General features: G+C 45.6%; 1 protein-coding gene across 2 annotated transcripts in view; it reads left to right on the top strand.

The window, feature by feature from the left end:
* Nucleotides 1-18,259, top strand: part of PLAGL2 (PLAG1 like zinc finger 2) — a 64,511-nt gene extending 46,252 nt beyond the window's left edge. For both annotated transcript variants that reach the window (XM_085619497.1, XM_085619498.1), the window contains exons 2-4: nt 14,084-14,188; nt 15,226-15,548; nt 15,747-18,259. In XM_085619497.1, coding sequence (XP_085475623.1) covers nt 15,283-15,548; nt 15,747-16,959 — 1,479 coding nt within the window. In that variant the 5' untranslated portion in view covers nt 14,084-14,188; nt 15,226-15,282 and the 3' untranslated portion in view covers nt 16,960-18,259. The remainder of the gene's footprint in view (nt 1-14,083; nt 14,189-15,225; nt 15,549-15,746) is intronic.
* The last annotated feature ends 1,444 nt before the right edge of the window (nt 18,260-19,703 follow it).

The following is a 19,703-nucleotide window of genomic DNA, read 5'->3' as shown; positions in this document are numbered from 1 at the left end:
GCATCCGAGGAAAGCAAGGGAAGCGAAGCGGGCAGTCGCAAGCCATCTCCAGGAGAACTGGGAACCACGGCTACGATTTCCAAATCGGAGTAGTCGGCACAATCTCCGCTCCCTGCCAAGAAACTTGATTCGCCACCATGGGTATGAACAAAGGGGGGAAATGCGTAATGAAGATTCAGGGACCAATCCTGAGTGAATGCATCCGTTGCTCTCACCAAGGGATCCGGCCTCCAGCTGAAGAACGCCTCCAACTGACAGTTCAGTCTGGAGGCAAAAAGATCCGTGTGGAAGGGGCCCCACAGAGATTGGATCTGATGGAACAGAGATGGATGAAGTTTCCAATCGCTGTAATTCTTCAAATGGCGTGATTGCCAATCCGCCACCGCATTGTCTCGCCCCGGAAGGTATTCCGCAATTACCGATATCTGATGCGCTAGGCAACAATGCCAAAAGTCTTTGGCGATCTCCGCCAACATCGGGGATCTGGTACCCCCAGCTTGTTGATATAGCGTACAGCTGAAATGTTGTCCATTCGCAAAAGAATACAGCATGAAACCTTCCTGGGGAAAGGGTGCGAATCTCAAACGAGCACGCCACGAGCTCGAGACAATTGATATGAAGTTCTAACTCCTGGCGAGACCACCTGCCCCCCCGTAGTGACCTCCCCACAGCGGGCTCCCCAGCCCGTCCTGCTGGCATCCGATTCTATGATCACCTCTGGGTGAGATCCGAAGATCGCCCGACCATTCCATGCCTCCACATGGGTCAACCACCATTGGATTTCCACTCTGGCTTCCTCCGTGAGTGGGACGAGGTCCGACAGAGAGGCCCCTCTGGAGATGTCTGATCTTTAGACGCTGTAAGGCGCGATAATGTAGAGGGCCCCGGAATATCGCTTGTATGGAGGATGCTAATGGGCCCACCAGAGGAGCGATCTACCTCAGTGACATCACCTATCTGTCCAGAGTCTTTCTCAATTCCTTCTTCAGGTCCCTGATCTTCTGTTTGGGCAGAAGCAATTGTGCTGACTGCGCATTGATCCCAAATCCCAGGAATTCCAGGGATTGTGTCGGAATGAGAACAGACTTCTCCCTGTTCACTACAAAGCCCAGATTTTCTAATAGTGACATCGCTAGCTGCAGGTGAAGGGATGCTATGTGCGCTGAGGGAGCCATAATCAGGATATCGTCGAGATAGATTATCAGACGTATACCGTGCTCCTGGAGATGCGCTACCACCGGGGCTTCAGGAGTTTGGTAAAACACCACGGAGCCGAGGAAAGACCAAAAGGTAGGACCAAATATTCCAGGCGCCTGCAGCGCCACTCAAATTGTAGAAATCTGCGATGGGGAGGAAAAATGGGCACCGTAAGATATGCGTCCTTGAGATCGAGGCGGACTAGCCAGTCCGCCTGCCTCAAGAGACCCACCAGAAGATGGATACCCTCCATCTTGAAGTGACGGTAAAGAACAAAGTAATTGAACCCCTTCAGGTTGAGAACCAGCCGGAACCCTCCACCCCTCTTTTGTATGAGGAAAACAGTGATGCAGAAACCCACGGGACTGTCGTCCTCGCAATAGGTCACCACGTGCTTCTGCAGCAGCTAGTCTAATTCTTGATCTATAAAATGCACATCTTGTTGGAAAAAAGATAGAGGGGTGGGAGGAGACTCTTGTAAAGGAGTTTGATAAAAGTCTATGTGAAAGCCTTGCACTGTTTGAAGAACCCAAGCGTCCTTGAAAGGGCCTGCCAATTGTGAAGGAAATGGCGAATCTGACCCCCTAGAGGATAAACAGACCAAGGCATTGGGCTTACCTGATGTAATTTGAGGACGGGAGTTTCCTCTCTGGCCACCGTGGTGGAAACCACGACTGTTGGATCGTCTCGTGGGATAGAAGGTTCCACCTCTGGTTGAGTCCTGAAAGTCTCCGCGGCCTCGGCCGTATCCACCTCTGGCGGGACCCTAGTGGAATTGGCGAGCGGCCCCTGCCTCGCCCGGCCCTTCCAAAAAAGGCCGGTAGTGAACACCCTTTTGATATTCAATTGGGCCTTGTCTAAGCTAGTTAAAGTCCCTACGTATTTGGAGACGTCTTTCACAAAGCGGTCCCAGAACAGCAAGCCATCCGACAGGGGTCCCGGCTCAGCCCCAGCCAATTCAGTCAGTTTAGTGTCCATACGCATCAGAAGGGACTACCTGCGCTCAGCTGAGATGGCGCAATTTGCATTGCCTAAGAAGCAGATAGCGCGTTGGGTCCAACCTGCGAGGATGTCAGGGTCTATCAACTCTCCAGACTCTTTGGCCTTCAGAGCCATCTCCAAGATCTTAGACGAGGGACCGATGGTGTCTAATAAATACCTTGGCACCCGCGCCAGGCGCGGTCGATGCCTTTCTTAGGGTCCTTCTGGAACTTTTTCAAGAAAGCCAACATATTAGAATCGATATCCGGGGTTTCCACGACTTTGTCCGGAACATCTGGACGGGGGCATTCAGATCGTAGACGGTTCCTAACATCCCTGTCGAAACTACGACGCAGATTTTGGTGGATATAATCCGCCACCTCCGGCGGAGGGGCCCAATCCGAAGACCTGGGGTGCACTATGTCTTGTGGATTGAAGTCAAAGGGGGTAGACGGCTGATAGACCGGGGGAGACTGAGGGCGTACCACCGACTTTTTAGCTTTTTCCTCTCTGGGGGACAGAGTGTGACTGGAGGAGTCCGTGTCCGTATCTGTGACCACGTTAGGCGCAGCGGATAGAGGATTAGGAGCCCCGAGTATGGGTGATCCCTGGAAGGGGGGGCAGTGTGGTGCTAGTTTGGGCATGCGGCCACTTGGAGGCTTTGGAAGACTTGGATACACCCCCAGAGGACGTAGAGGCCTGCGTTGCATCTTGCTGCAATAAGCCATGGCGCTTCGCAAAAGTTTCTAGCTGTGCTGTAATAGGCTTCAGTGCCGCAGCCAAGGCTTTATTTACGGTCTTAGGGACTGCCACAGCCTTTGTGATGGAATCTTGGACAGAGGCGTGTAAAGCCTGCACAAGGTTGTCCTCAAGGAGGGGGGCATGCTCCTCCTCATAGTACCCATACTCATCCTCCTGAAAATAGGCCCAGTCTTCCATGTCCACCGAGGAGGTGGTGACAATTTAAGACCACTAAAGTATGAATCCCAAGGGGATTAGTCAAGGGGGAGCAAAAGTCACTTTCAGATCTAAGATAACTGTGCTCAGCAAAGCTGTAATCATCAACCCAAAGGGCAGTCAGAGCCTCAAAGCTTCTACCAGCCTGCACCCAGCTGGGGGCCTGAAATGTTTATTAGCCTGGACAAGGCATAAATCAAGGGTACTACCGAGGCAACAACCTGCAGCTCCGACGCGCGAGGAGGAAAACGAAAGTAGGCGTCGCTTAGCCCAAAAGAAGCCCAATTGGGCTACGCGACGCTCACAGATACAGTGCGGGCTTAAATTGGGGGAAGCACCGCCCGCCGCCATTAACGCAGCGAAAGTCAATGGACCTTGGGGAACGGCGATGGGAAGGTGAGGCGCGTCTTTAGAACGGAACCGCAACCTTCCGAACAGCCGCATAGGCGCGAGAGTGCAGCGCGATCAATCCAAGCGCGCAGTGCCAAGCCAGCGGCAATATTCAAACGTCAAAACCAATACAGGCTGCAAATATACAATAATACTGAAAACAAAGCAAGGGATAAATAAAGCAAGATGTAATTCGAACACTTATCTCAGCAAAGAGCAGCAAAGAAAGAGGAGGTGTTCCGGTTTGAGGACTGTTATATAGAGCTAGTCTCTATGGTTATTGTTTTTCCTTACACTAATCATTCTGGGAATGTTGTTATGTTATCATGATTCTCATTGGCTGCTGTTTGTTTGCAGCAAATGTAAGAGAAGCATAATATGAAGCCTCCGGTCCTGTAATAGAATTCAGCTTTTCCTACCTCACAGGTCGCTGTTTGCCCAAGGAAAGCATTCTCTGTTGCCACCTTGTGTTTGGACCAATAGTAACCACTACTTTATTGAAAGTAAGAATATTATCATATGCATTGTTCGCCTTTATGCGTGGTAGCTAATATAACGATAGCAAATGAGAATTTTATTGCTCGCATGTTAAAGCCAGACCCTCATCTGCATCCCACCTCTGTCTCCGCTCCTCCCTCGCCAAGGAGCAACATGTAAATGTGATGCTTTTCACCTTTCAATGGAGCGTTTCTGGAAGCTTGAGGCTTGTAAGTGTGCACGGTGGCACAGACCTTTTATATTCTCGCTCTCGCTTTCTCTCTCGCTCTCTCTCTCTCTCGCTCTCGCTTTCTCTCGCTTTCTCTCGCTTTCTCGCTTTCTCTCTCTCTCGCTCTCGTATTCTCGCTCTCGTATTCTCGCTCTCGCTCTCATATTCTCGCTCTCGCTCTCATATTCTCGCTCTCATATTCTCGCTCTCGCTCTCGTATTCTCGCTCTCGTATTCTCGCTCTCGTATTCTCGCTCTCGTATTCTCGCTCTCGTATTCTCGCTCTCGTATTCTCGCTCTCGTATTCTCGCTCTCGTATTCTCGCTCTCGTATTCTCGCTCTCGTATTCTCGCTCTCGTATTCTCGCTCTCGTATTCTCGCTCTCGTATTCTCGCTCTCGTATTCTCGCTCTCGCTCTCGTATTCTCGCTCTCGTATTCTCGCTCTCGCTCTCGTATTCTCGCTCTCGTATTCTCGCTCTCGCTCTCGTATTCTCGCTCTCGCTCTCGTATTCTCGCTCTCGCTCTCATATTCTCGCTCTCGCTCTCATATTCTCGCTCTCGCTCTCATATTCTCGCTCTCGCTCTCATATTCTCGCTCTCATATTCTCGCTCTCGCTCTCATATTCTCGCTCTCGCTCTCATATTCTCGCTCTCATATTCTCGCTCTCATATTCTCGCTCTCATATTCTCGCTCTCATATTCTCGCTCTCATATTCTCGCTCTCATATTCTCGCTCTCATATTCTCGCTCTCATATTCTCGCTCTCATATTCTCGCTCTCATATTCTCGCTCTCATATTCTCGCTCTCATATTCTCGCTCTCATATTCTCGCTCTCATATTCTCGCTCTCATATTCTCGCTCTCATATTCTCGCTCTCATATTCTCGCTCTCTCTCTCTCTCTCGCTCTCATATTCTCGCTCTCTCTCTCTCTCTCGCTCTCATATTCTCGCTCTCTCTCTCTCTCTCTCTCGCTCTCATATTCTCGCTCTCTCTCTCTCTCTCTCTCGCTCTCATATTCTCGCTCTCTCTCTCTCTCTCTCTCTTTCATATTCTCGCTCTCTCTCTCTCTCTCTCTCTTTCATATTCTCGCTCTCTCTCTCTCTCTCTCTTTCATATTCTCGCTCTCTCTCTCTCTCTCTCTCTCTCTTTCATATTCTCGCTCTCTCTCTCTCTCTCTCTCTCTCTTTCATATTCTCGCTCTCTCTCTCTCTCTCTCTCTTTCATATTCTCGCTCTCTCTCTCTCTCTTTCATATTCTCTCTCTCTCTCTCTCTCTTTCATATTCTCTCTCTCTCTCTCTCTCTCTTTCATATTCTCGCTCTCTCTCTCTCTCTCTCTTTCATATTCTCGCTCTCTCTCTCTCTCTCTCTTTCATATTCTCGCTCTCTCTCTCTCTCGCTCTCTCTCTCTCATTGCATCTAAGTGCTGAACACCGGTCTAGGTCCACTGGCCATGGCCCAGCTACATTTTGCAGATGGCAATGGACTATTAGAGCTTCTAATTGTACGAATCTCTACCTCAATCGGGGAATTGTGAGGGTCTCAAGGCGCTGAGGGGGGTCCGCAGATCTGTTTAGCCAAAGAGCTCAGTTACTTACCTACCTGGCAAAGGTAAGTAGCTTGTTCAGCCACAGTGGGATTGACCTTTGCTTGTGTTATGCCTCATCCAGTAGGACGTATCAGAAAAGTGCAGCAGATTTGACCAGCAGCCTGTTCAGAGACCCTCTCCCGGGAGATCCAGCTCTGGTTTTTCTTGTCCCCCATCATTAGCAGTTTGCTTTGTCTGTGTGCTTACATTCATAAAGCCGCGGAGAGTGACTGCATACCACATCATTAGCTGTGATTGACTAGTGTTTACAGCGCGAGGTGAATGATGGTTTTATCTGTTTTGTATATACTACCCCAGACAGTTTTATATATCGCTTTAGCAAAATGTATCACTTAATCGAATGCACCAGTGTTGGCTTTTAAAATGTTCTGTAATTGCAAAAAAGGTTTACTGTTAGTTATACCACCTGCACGGTGATCGCATTCACTCTCTGCTACTCACTCTCTGCTACTCACTCTCTGCTACTCACTCTCTGCTACTCACTCTCTGCTACTCACTCTCTGCTACTCACTCTCTGCTACTCACTCTCTGCTACTCACTCTCTGCTACTCACTCTCTGCTACTCACTCTCTGCTACTCCACTCTCTGCTACTCCTCACTCTGCTACTCCTCACTCTGCTACTCCTCACTCTGCTACTCCTCACTCTGCTACTCCTCACTCTGCTACTACTCATCCTCTACGCTCTACACCTCTACCGCTCTACACGCACACATATGCACACATATATATATATATATATATATATTCACTGAAAAAACCATAGGTTTCACACATGTTATAGTTAGCGGAAATTTTACTGATAAAAAACCAATGAAATTCCCCCGTTATAGTTAGTGCAGGCAACTATAACTCACGCGACCGCAATCTTCTGCTGATGCTAATACTGTATTTAGACTGCTAATACTGTATTTAGACACTTATTTGCCCATGTCTTCTACCATACATTTTTAGCTATACATATATTACAAATATTTTTTTTTCTTAAAGACACATATGTCATCAGCAGAAGATTGCGGTCGCAGGAGTTATAGTTGCCTGCACTAACTATAACGGGGTAATTTCATTGGTTTTTTTATCAGTAAAATTTCCGCTAACTATAACATGTGTGAAACCTATGGTTTTTTCAGTGAATTTGCAAGGTTTTTTAAATGCTAATTCCTAACTATAACGTGTGTGAAACCTATGGTTTTTTCAGTGAATTTGTACGGTTTTTTAAATGCTAAGTTACTTTACGCCATTCGTGGCGTGCGCGCCCACTTAACGCAGTTCGTTCCGTGCGCGCGCGGTGCGCTCCGCGCGCCCACTTTACGCAGTTAGTGCCGTGCACGCACGGTGGGCACGCGGTGCGCTACGCGCACCGCCTGCCCACGTAACGCTAGATGGGCCATGTACGCACGATGCGCTTCGCGCACCGTGCGCACATGGAGGACATATGATGCACTTCGTTTTGAAAGGTAATTTTTTAATTTTTCGTATATGTTATAAGCCATGCACAAATTTGCACACGGGGTGGAGAGAGTGTGGATAATTTTTTTTTATTATTATTATTTTTTTTAATATTTTAGTTTCTCATCTTTTATAAGCCATGCACAATTCTTGCCCTTCGGGCACCAATTGCACACGGGGTGGGGAGAGTGTGGATAATTTTTTTTTTTTAATAATATTTTACCGTACGCGTACGGTAAGCGTAATCGGCAAAATTAGCGAAAAAATAAAAATTCCGTTTTTGGCCTTAGGGGATCTTTGGGGACTCCCTCAACATTGCTATTTGTGTGGGAGCTGTCTAAACAGCCCCTTTACATGTTTTTGTGCTTTATATTTTAAACATCACTCTCAGTGCGAGAGAGAAAATGGCGGACGCCGCTTCCTGGTTTTGGCCGATTCGAATGTTTACTAAGATCTAAGAGCCAATCAGAATCGCGCTCGCGCACGCCACCGTACGCGTACGGTAAGCGTACCGTAAGCGCACCGTAAGCTGGCTCAGATATATATATTGATTTAAAGGCTATTTTCTCAGAATCTACTGAACAGATTTACACCAAACCTACAAAAGGCACTTCCTTGACCTGAGGACTACCTCTCTGCCAAATTTCTAGTAATTCTGTTCAGCCGTTCGGGCTGTAGCCCTGTCTAAAGGTCCTATGGAAAAATGCATGGGAAAAACGCGTTTTGGGACCCCCCTTTTATCTCAGCCCCCGCTTGAAGAATCCCCCCCGAGACTTTCAGGGTAGGAGCGGAGCGTAGCGCCCCACCTATTTTGAAAAAATCGCGAGGATTCGTCGACCGGCGCCAAAGTTATTCAAAATAGAATGTTGTGGATTTCCTATGGAAACGTGGTCCTAACTATAACTACCTACTGGCGACTGCCAGTAGGTAATATATATATATATATATATATATATATATATATATATATATATATATTCACTGAAAAAACCATAGGTTTCACACATGTTATAGTTAGTGGAAATTTTACTCGTAAAAAACCAGTGAAATTGCCCCGTTATAGTTAGCGCAGGCAACTATAACTCACGCGACCACAATCCTCTGCTGATGCTAATACTGTATTTAGACACTTATTTGCCCATGTCTTCTTCCATACATTTTTAGCTATACATATATTACAAATATTTTTTTTTCATAAAGACACATATGTCATCAGCAGAGGATTGCGGTCGCGTGAGTTATAGTTGCCTGCGCTAACTATAACGGGGCAATTTCACTGGTTTTTTACGAGTAAAATTTCCACTAACTATAACATGTGTGAAACCTATGGTTTTTTCAGTGAATTTGCAAGGTTTTTTAAATGCTAATTCCTAACTATAACGTGTGTGAAACCTATGGTTTTTTCAGTGAATTAGTACGGTTTTTTAAATGCTAAGTTTTTTTCCCTTATAATAAGCCCTGTACATTTGGTGGCCTACGGCCACCAAAAGCACAGGGGGTGGGGTAAGTGTGGATAGTGTTTTTTTCCATTGTAATAAGCCCAGCACATTTGGTGGCCTTCGGCCACCAAAAGCACAGGGGGTGGGGTAAGTGTGGATAGTGTTTTTTTTATTTTTATTTTTTTACCGTACGCTTACCGTAAGCGTACGGTAAGCGTACCCCGCGAAATTGCCGAAAAAAAAATAAAACCGTTTTTGCACTTGGGGGATGTTTGAGGACTCCCTCAACATGACTATGTGGGAGGGAGTTGTCAAAACAGCCCCTTTACATGTTTTTGGGCTTCAGATTTTAAAAATCTCTCTCAGTGCGAGAGACAAAATGGCGGCCGCCGCTTCCTGGTTTCGGCCGATTCGAATGTTTACTAAGATCTAAGAGCCAATCAGAATCGCGCTCGCGCACGCCGCCGTACGCTTACCGTAAGCGTACGGTAAGCGTACCGTAAGCTGGCTCAGATATATATATTGATTTAAAGGCTATTTTCTCAGAATCTACTGAACAGATTTACACCAAACCTACAAAAGGCACTTCCTTGACCTAGGGACTACCTCTCTGCCAAATTTTGAGTAATTCTGTTCAGCCATTCGGGCTGTAGCTCGTTCTAAAGGTCCTATGGAAAAATGCATGGGAAAAACGCGTTTTGGGACCCCCCTTTTATCTCAGCCCCCGCTTGACGAATCCCCCCGAGACTTTCAGGGAAGGAGCGGAGCGTAGCGCCCCACCTATTTTGAGAAATTCGCGAGGATTCGTCGACCGGCGCCAAAGTTATTCAAAATAGAATGTTGAGGTTTTCCTATGGAAACGTGGTCCTAACTATAACTACCTACTGGCTATCGCCAGTAGGTAATATATATATATGTGTGTATATATATATGTGTGTATATATATATATATATATATGTGTGTATATATAAACATATATAATCTGCATATCTATACAAATATAAATGCATACATATACATATATTCATGCATATGCATGTTATGTACATGAAAGTTTGAAAACCACTAATAAAAGCAAAGCTAAAAAGCCACCTAATTGCAAACAGAATTGCTTTAACTTAAACGAGGGCGAGACCTATTGCATTTTCAATGCTTGTTTTACTCTGGTTCCATCAAGTAGGCATTCGGATGTGTCACACATTTGCCATAAATTCTGAATGGTAGCAATCTAGTTGCTCATTAGATCACTGTAGTAAAGCTACTGCTCACCAGGGATGTCTGCTGCTGGTATTCAAAGTGCATGTTTCAGTCTGCATGTCAGAATGTTGTAATGAAATAGAGGATTTGAAAAGTCAAAATGTGCCCTCATTTTTAGGTCTCGGCTGCGAAAGGCTGCGCTTGCGCAGTCTCGCTCCGAGATTTAATGAGTTGGAGTGACTTTGAGAAGAGGGGCTTGCACCCGCCCCTGTTCTCCATTGGCTGGCCTCTTAAATGCTGGCCAGCCACTGGAGAAGAGGTCCAGTCACTCCGTTGAAGCCCCGTCCTTTTCGGATCGGGGGGCGTGTTTTTTGCGAGAAGTCTCAGGGAGGAGACAACAGCAAAACACGCCCCCAAATCCGAAAAGGACGTGGCGTTTCTCCGAGGCATTTTCTGCTGTGCCTCGGAGAAAGGCGGTGGTGTCCCGGCGTTGCTCCCTCACCTGATCTCCTCTTCATTGCAGCGTCGGCGGATGTATGTTAAATTGTTGCACATAGTAACAGACACCTTGCTCGTTGAACCTGTCTCTCTCGCCTTTGCCGCACTGGGTGATCCGGGTCAAACGAGTATATATCTCGGATGCGTTGTTTCCCATCTCGGCCTAAATAAGAGCACACTGATGCAGAACAATATAGACGTGGACCTAGTTGTGGCTCTTGGCAACACTTGAATCCAGCTCAGATGTTTGCTTTTAAAATGACGTCCTTCCGGCAGTTCTTTACATCACATTCTTGGTATAATCGCTATTGTACGAACCTACATTTACGCAGAAGCAACCCTTCGCCATTCATGAAAGCTATAGACTTGTTTAAAGTCTCTCAGTGGCTTTATACTAGTATCGCACCCTCCCCTCCGACTAGCTCTGCTGTTCACCAGCTGCCATGAGAACAGCGCTATCTAGATCAGACTATGGGCGCCTCAAGTGCGCCCCTGCCCTCTGCGAGGATTAGCAGTCCCGGCTCTCCGCCTCCGGCACAGAGTGCCGGACGGCAAGTAACTGTCCCGCCGCACAATGACACGAAGAGCAGCACTTACTGTGATGGCCTGCAGCCGCTCCCGCAACAGGTCCGCCTCCTCCATCACGGGGCTCGGCAGCCGGGCGCGCCGGGGTGGTTCACAGCGACAGAGGCTGGGGGTCCCTCAGCCGGCGATGAAGTTCAGTCCCGTGGGCTCCCCGGACAGAGTGACTGAGGGACGGCAGAGAGGAGGCGAGGAGCGCGTGCTGCGTCTGAGCTGCTCTGTCCAGGCAGGCACAGGAGCAGGCAGTGCTGAGGAGGCAGCAGGCACGCTCAGCGCTGACACGCCTTACACGCCTTAACAGGGAGAGGCGAGCCTCGCTCACACGCTGCCAGCTCGGTGCCACAGTCCCAAACTACACTTGTCAACAGGGGACTTTGTTTTCACTCTTACGACCTAACACGTGAACGAATCAGACCCTCCAGGGACTTCTGACCTGCTTGTGAGGCAGATCTTCTCTCATCCACGGCGGGTTCTGGTCACGAGACGGCAACAATTAAAGTTACTGGAGGTGAGCAGAAAGGGGAGGTTAAAATAAGAACATTAAAATGGATGAGGGCTGCAAAAAGCTCTAGTCGGGGACCAGGTGGTGGGTAGTCGGCAGCTGAATGGGTAATAGCAGTTGTTGCCGGCTGACTGGGTCAGGTAGTAGTCTAGGTCAAGGCGTAGGTTGACTGGTGGAGAAGGGAAATGGAGCTGTAGACAGAGTAGGAGACCAGAAAGGAGCTGCAAACTGGTAGGGAGAGCGGACGCTGTAGTGAGAGTCCGCATAGGGAGCTGCAGACCTGGTCAGGGAAATGAGTAGCTATAGATGTGGTCGGGAGACAGGAGAAATGTAGTCTGGTTTACGGCATTAGGATTGTAATTTTGTGGAGCTGCAGACTGGGCCTGGGCCATCAACTGTCTGGGAACCAGTGCTTAATTTCAGCTGGGGGTTGAAGGTGGGGCTGACAGGAACTCATTTTTTTGGGACTGGCACTTATTTTTCTTCATGAGACTTTCACTCAGAGCCAGAGAAAAAAGCATTTACAATGCAATGGTCTCGGCATTGGTAAAGTTAGAGCTATTGGCATTGCTCATGACAATGCCGTTTCTTTAAATGTTTTAAAAACAGAAACATAAAGAAAAATAATGTCATGAGCAATGCCAATAGCTCTAACTTTACCAATGCCGAGACCATTGCATTGTAAATGCTTGTTCTTTCTGCAGCACTAATCATAATTTCTATGGCAAAATGAACCCCCTCATTTTGTTCCTTTTGCAAATGAAATGTTTTAAGTGTTACCACTTTATTCCAATCAAGATGGCTTCAGGTCTGCCATACTTTTGTCATAAGTAGGACTGTTGGTGCTCTAGTTGTTCTTTGGAACACTCTGGGAAGCTGCAGTAGAACACAAAGGAATCAACTGACAGTCTTTGCCCTTGTTGGATGTACATGTTTTACTGAGAATGTCAGACTTCATTCTCACATGACTGAGAAAGATAATGTGAATTTACAGAAAATATGCTCAGTTTAGCTTATAGAGCACCTTCCAAACCTCTGTGGGAAAAGCATAAGAAAATAGTTTTCTCTCAAACATGATTCATGATATCCCAGCAGAAGGCTTTTTCACATGGTAAAATCACCTTAAAACATACCACAATTCCCAAAATGAGTATGGTACCATCAACAAATGATTTATAATGTAACTAAAGTCTTAAAACCTTCTATTAACTGCAATGCTTTTTAATGAGGTGTTATCATGTATATTGGTTCCAAGATGGCTGCCAACACTTCGTGGTCTGACAGCCAATTAGATCTCACGATGAGATGTGTGGTTAGGCTCCGCCCAGATATGTGATTTTACTTTTGATTTTCTCAGGAACTACTGAACGGATTTACACCATTTAAGCAAAAGGCACAACTCTGAACCATGGTCTACCTTTCTGCCAAATTTGGTGGAATTCCGTTCAGCAGTTCGGGCTGTAGCTGCGACTAAAGGTCCCTATGGAAAATTGCATGGGGAAAACACGTTTTGGGACCCCCCTTTTTTCTCGGCCCCCGCTTGACGAATCACCCCGAGACTTTCAGGATAGGAGCGGGCCACGAGTTTTGAAAATTTCGCGAAGATTCGTCAACCGGCGCCAAAGTTATTCTAAATAGAATGTTGCTGATTTTCTAAGGATAATAGGTCCTAACTATAACTACCTACTGGCGACCGCCAGTAGGTTTATTTATATATATATAATTTTAAAAGATAGAATATTTTATGACCTAACAAATGTTCACAGAACTTTATTTGATTTGTATTTTTATTAAAACAAGTATTGCGTATTTTATTTTCGGTATTTGAGTGAAATGTTCTAGATCTCCCATCTGTCCTATAAATTAAAATGTGTTTAATTATCCTAAATGCTTGAAGACCCCGCTCAGTGACCCATAAGAATAGTTAGCTGCTAGCACCTGAGACCTAACATCTTAAAGGTGTGGCCACTATACACCATCATATGGAATATGTGGTGCACCATTACTGTAAAATGTAAAGGACTGGAATTTGCAGAGTAGCCAGCTTTCTGTCTAATGAATGCATTTTACTCTTATGTACCGGAGTGCCAAACAAAAGTTAAAATATGCCCTCAAACACCCTCTATTAAATCTGCTGTCAATTACAGATGACCACTAATAAACCTCTAGGAAAGTACTTGTAATTCAATTATCAAATGCTTTTAAAACCTTATTGTATAAAATTAATCATAATATACAGTCACATTTTCAGCTTTATATAAGTAGTGTATATCAATACATTAAGTAGAAAAATTGTATGAATTACTGTCAGTTGAGACAAAGGGGGTTATGTAACCTTACAAAAGATGGATGAGGTGTTATATTTATATTCTAGGACAGGAGAGGTGTTAAAGTCAAATGGGGGCTGATCTTTAACTGCAAATTAAATATCATTTGCAGGTCACACTTAACTTTTCTTCACTGACCCTTAGCCTCCATCCCTTATCAATGCTGAATGTTTTGTTGGTGTTTCGTGCTGCCGCTATTGATGGGCAGTCTTCATTTCCTGCCTCTCACTTTCCTTATCTTTTGTTTCAGATTGAAAAGAACTGCCCATTGCATGTCAAGATGCCTGCTGCCTGTCTGTTCACATGTGACCTCTTATCTCCGGGCTGTGTGTTGGGAGCCCGCTCCTCGGGGAAGGTAAGTGTCTGTTCGATATAGGGTATTTTAATCTTCATTTTTCAGTATGTCTCAACGATTTTAGCAGATTTCATCCATTGAGTATCCTGAAAAGGATCGCTCATTTCTCACTAGTAATTCACATGCTTTACAGTCCTATGTGAATACCAATAGTTTGCTGTGTTTTATACGCAAATAGTGTATGTTGAGGCTGAGAGGTCAAATAAAGCCCCCTCAAATACTGGGAGAATCGCCAATGGATGCATTAATGATTTAATACGCCATTTACTTCAGCGCCTGACCAGGTGAGACCATCGTAGCAGAAAAATTAGCTCCTTGCTGCATTTCCTACACAAGCACAGATGTCTTAGAGCAAGCATTCAATTTTTCCTAGATTTTGTAAGCCAAGGATAGGCCATGTAAAACCAGTGAAAACTTTGCCAGCTTTTTGTGTCTTGGCTCTCTTTCATAATTGTAGCTGGACAAGCGGTCCTAACCTCCTTTCTGAGTTACTTCTTGGGCCTTATTAATGGATGTGAATGAGGTTAAATCAGATTGTTGGTGATTGTCATTGCTCACCAACCCTATGCCCCGTTGCCAAGTATTGTTTGCTGCATATCACTGCCTCCTAATACATTGGAAAAACTCCAATTTGTTAATGGATTCCTCTGTTCTTTGTGTTAATGGAAGCAAGCCGCCAGGAATAAACCTTTGCGCTCATTATTTTTTTATGCTGGACAGAATATGAAGGCTACATGCAGCCCACAAGGTGCAATTTAAGGTCCACCGCTTAGCCAAGATGTTGCAGCTATATTTGGGCTGTCACTGGCGTAGATGCTGAATGTAGATGTGCATGTTCATTATATTCGACAAAGTGATAATCCTACAGTTGCACCGAGCATGGGAGTACCTGGAGCAGCAAATGTGCACGGAGGGGGAATACACACATTTGAGCATTAATGTTGCATAGACTTTTCTGCATTAGAAACCAGAGGGAGTTGTTGGAACAGAAAGGTATGCTCTCTCCTAATGTTGAATAATGTTTTTTTGTATTCTAGATAAAGACCACTCGAGAACTGAGTGCTACGATACTATCCCATTAGACATCACCTGCCATGAATGCATTTCCAGTCGAAGCCCCAAACTGGTTTCAAGATGCGAAACAGGAAACGCCAGAAGATACGTTGTGGAGACTAATCCCCAGGCAGCGATGCGGGGAGGTTGGTGGTTCAGGGACATGCCATTTCGAATTCCCTGGAACCCCCATTCATCATGTGGACAAGTTAAGGACTTCTGTTCTAACAACTGCAGAAGAGAAACCATACACGTGTCCTCAGCTGCATTGTGTTAAGGCATTTACATCCAAATACAAGCTGTACAGGTAAGAGGATCTCAAAAGCTACCATTCTGCTTGCCTTCAAGCTTGGAAGCTGTGCCTTTTAACTGGGGGGGGGGGGGTTGCAAGAAATAGAATGATTGGTTTAACAAGGCTAGTTATGTTTGGTAGAGTGTTTGACTGCCTGATTGTATCTCCTCTTCATGAATAGTTATTGTCTTTTTTTTTTTTCTTCTTCCAAAGGCATATGGCCACACACTCTGCCCAGAAGCCACATCAGTGTATGTATTGTGAGAAAATGTTTCACCGAAAAGACCATCTACGAAACCATCTGCAAACCCATGACCCCAACAAGGAGTCCCTCCAGTGCCTGGAATGTGGCAAGAACTACAACACCAAGCTTGGCTATAGACGTCACCTTGCCATGCATGCTGCAGCCAGTGGAGACCTCAGCTGTAAAGTGTGTTTGCAAGTATTTGAAAACACACCAGTCCTACTGGAGCATCTGAAGGCCCATTCACGCAGGGCATCGGGTGGAACAAAAGAGAAAAAACACCCATGTGACCACTGTGACCGACGATTCTATACCCGCAAAGATGTCCGCAGGCACCTAGTGGTGCATACGGGGCGCAAGGACTTCCAGTGCCAGTACTGTGCCCAGAGGTTTGGGAGGAAGGATCATCTGACCAGACATGTGAAGAAAAGCCACTTTCAGGATCAAATAAGGATTAAAGTGGAACCTGCTGACATGCTGAGCTATATGAGCTGTAACTCTTCTGTAGCTGTGAAAGAGGAGTTGAGTCCAGTTATGTGCATGCAGCCAAGAGAGATGATGGGTAAACCATTTCCAAGCATGCTGCCAATGGGCATGTACAGCTCGCATCATCTTCAAACCATGCCAAGCTCTGGCCTCTCACACTCCTTGGTTCCAGGCTCTCTGTCGATGGGGTTGAGCTACCCCTTGGAGTGTTCATCTGCTGTCGCCAACATGACACACACTTCAAAATACCAGCTCGCATCTACCTCATACCTGCCTGAGCGACTGTCAAAAAGTGACCTTGACAGCTTCCTGGCAGAGCTCCCCAACGCTCTGTCCTCCAGTGAACTGCAGAGTTCGCAACCTCAGGCCATTGGAATGGACGAGTTGTTGCTGTCTAAAAGTCCGGCCAACCTGTCAGAATCTTACTGTGCTGCTAACATGGAATTTGGTCACCTTCTGGGCTTCCTACCTCTGAACCTACCTCCATGCAACCCACCTGTGTCCACTGCCGGTCTCATCATGGGCTATTCACAGGGAGAAGCTCAGTCACTGCTTACCACTTTACAACCTCAACCTCAAGAGTCCACAGGACCTGGGGGGGCCCTGAACTTTGGACCTCTTCACTCGTTTCCCCCAGTTTTCACCTCCAGCTTAAGTACTACTACCCTGCCACGTTTTCACCAAGCATTCCAGTAGGTGTAAACAGGACAGTGGGCAGATGCTGCCGCGGGTACTTGAAGAGCCTTACTGCACAATGATCACATTATATATACATGCCTTATTGAGACCGGATGCTTCCAGTCTTGAAAAGGAAAACCACAGTGTTCCTTATTGAAGATTTTATATATATTTTTTTAAACCAGAAAATACCCTTGCTCCCCAAGTCCGCCATTAACCATATACAAACTTTGTCACTTAGCCTACTCATAGGCATATGTTTGCAAAGCATTCTGGGAATGCAGATTGTCATAAAGGAATGTTTATATTATGCTTATAACAAATCTAAAAGTCTCAGTTAAGAGCAGTACTATTCTACCAGTCTTTTCTAACCAGAGATGGGAGCTTTTAAGGCACGTACAGTGACCACAGATGCAGGGTTTGTCCTCCCGAGACCTCTTGTTGGGGAAAGAATGCCCGGTTGGGAATTGATAGCAGAGATTGGCTGTCCGTGGGTAATGAATAGGGTTTTGGTAACTCCAGTGAGCCGCCACCTTCTAGGATCGAGATGGAATATGCAGTCAGATCTGTTTTTTTCCTATGGTCTCTTTTCCAGTCAAAGGGCCTCTTGCTCCTTATGCTATCTTTGTATGATGTGGCGGAGCATCAATTGAGTTCTTGTTCTGCTCTTAACCCGTGCCAAATGTTCTTGAACTGGCAAGACTGAGTTTTTACTTGTACCTATGGCAAGAGATCCAATCCCAGCTGCCTTAAAATGTTTGTTTGTTGCCATAATGACTTGTGTGACCCATAAAACAGTTGGGGCAGGGGATCATGGTCAGTGACGTGCAAAGAAATTGCTGAGTTTCAGCTCAATGGAATAGAAGCTATAGTATAACAAGCTCTCTAGTTCTCCAAATCCACCTCATTGTAAGAAACAAGTCACCACTACTTTTGGAGTGATTTGTTTATACATCTCCACGCCAAGTTGGGGTATAAGGTCATTCGGCAAATTCAAGCTTAAGAGCTGCTGTATATTGCCATGTTCTATTTTGAGGACTTCCCATGGACTCTCCCACTTTCAATACATGAGTTAACCTGTTTATGCAGTGTTCCTTAACATGAGTTGTGTGACATGAGCACATGTGCTTGCTTTTCTGAAGGAGCTCCGGTTTCCTTTTTTCTTTCTTGAAATGAGTGACGGGAAGCTTTAGTCCAGTCCGAGCATCTTTATTTGGCCTTTGAATATCCAATTTGGTCTTTCTTGTATACCCAACCCAATAGATGAAGTAACTGCAATCAAAGAACAAGTACAGGCAATTTAAAAAAAAAAATCAAAGCTCGGGGGGGGGGGGGGGGGGGGGGTTTGAGTTAAGGTTGACAGATTTTCAGAATCGCACTACTTTTGGTGGTAGCTTCAGTCTCTGGTTGAGGTGAAGGCGGCTTCATCATGTGTCCTAGGAGCAGCACACAAATGCCAGATACCCTCTGGACTGCTTCTCTTTGACCCTTAAACATAGTACTTGAGTCCGTTTCTACAGATGAGCGTATCTCGAAGTCATTCATTGTATGCTTTGTGCCTTTGTTATTGCAACATTTTTTGCAGGTTTTGTTCTTCTGCGTAACTTCCAGACTTCTGCAGACCTATATTTTTCCATTACCCACATTTAATCACGGAGTCAGAATTATAGTTTGCACCCTAAAAGTGGTGTAACTGTGAAGCGCACATCAGAGAAGCTCTTATTGTTCACCTCTTCAATTGTAACTTCATCCAGTGATGCAAGAGAACTCCATTTCAGGTATTCACAGCGCTTTCTCCCTGAGCTCCTTTTCACCTCTTCTTGTAATCACATGTCCCAAAGTAACGTGTACTTGCACCTCCTTCTCTTGTGCTAGCACACTGACCTTTGAATGCCTCTTTTGTCTTGCTAACATTTCACTACAAACACAAGTTTAAGTCCCAAAATCTTTCATAGGATTTCCAGTGCAGATCTCGAACCATTTGAAAGTTCTCATTGGTAGCTTTTTGGAAATTCCCTAGAACTGAGGTTTGAGAAGTGAATGCACATAGTGCATTTTATGCTTCCCCCAACAATTTTGTTTTTGGTAGTAACAAATCCACTATCCTGTTTGTTACACCAGCACCCCCATGCCCCCTTCCCCTTTGGCGGTGTTGTCATTCGTTTGGGAAAATCAAAAATGTGCCTTTAATTTATCCCCATTCAGTACCGCTGCCAATGTTTGCTCATGGGTATGGCTTTGCAGTTAGCTGCAGCAAATTATAATTGCCAGTTACTGATATGAATGGTTAGATTTCTGTATTATCTTGTTCATTGTCTGATATTCTTTTTGCTGGAGGTTTGCTTTCAAATACCAGAGGCACACCATCCCGCCTTGCTGCACCACAGTCTTGCTCCCAGATGTAAGCTGCTGAACCGTGGCAGCAGAGCACATACACAGCAGGCCTTTCCTTTAACCTTACCATTGAGAATCACTGTCGAAAAAAGATATGCACCAACAGGAGGGAAGAATATGATAAAACATTTATTCTTCTTAGCAATGCAAATAAATACTGGCATTTTCAATTGAGCAGTTTAGAACCTAACCAACGCTGGTGCCCATTTAGAGTTTACCTAGTACGTGCCTACACTTGCTGTAATTTCAGCTTTAAAGGAAGGGTATTCTGCCTCAGGGCGTCGTTGAAATGGTATAATTGACAGCTTCTCACTGTCGGGCAATCTCTTTTCTCTCTCACCCATCCTCTCTTCTCAACTTTTGGATCT

This window comes from Triturus cristatus, chromosome 7, assembly GCF_964204655.1.
Source record: "Triturus cristatus chromosome 7, aTriCri1.1, whole genome shotgun sequence".
NCBI lineage: Eukaryota > Metazoa > Chordata > Amphibia > Caudata > Salamandridae > Triturus > Triturus cristatus.
The sequence above is the reverse complement of the archived record's forward strand: the minus strand, read 5'-3'. Positions and strand labels throughout refer to the sequence as shown.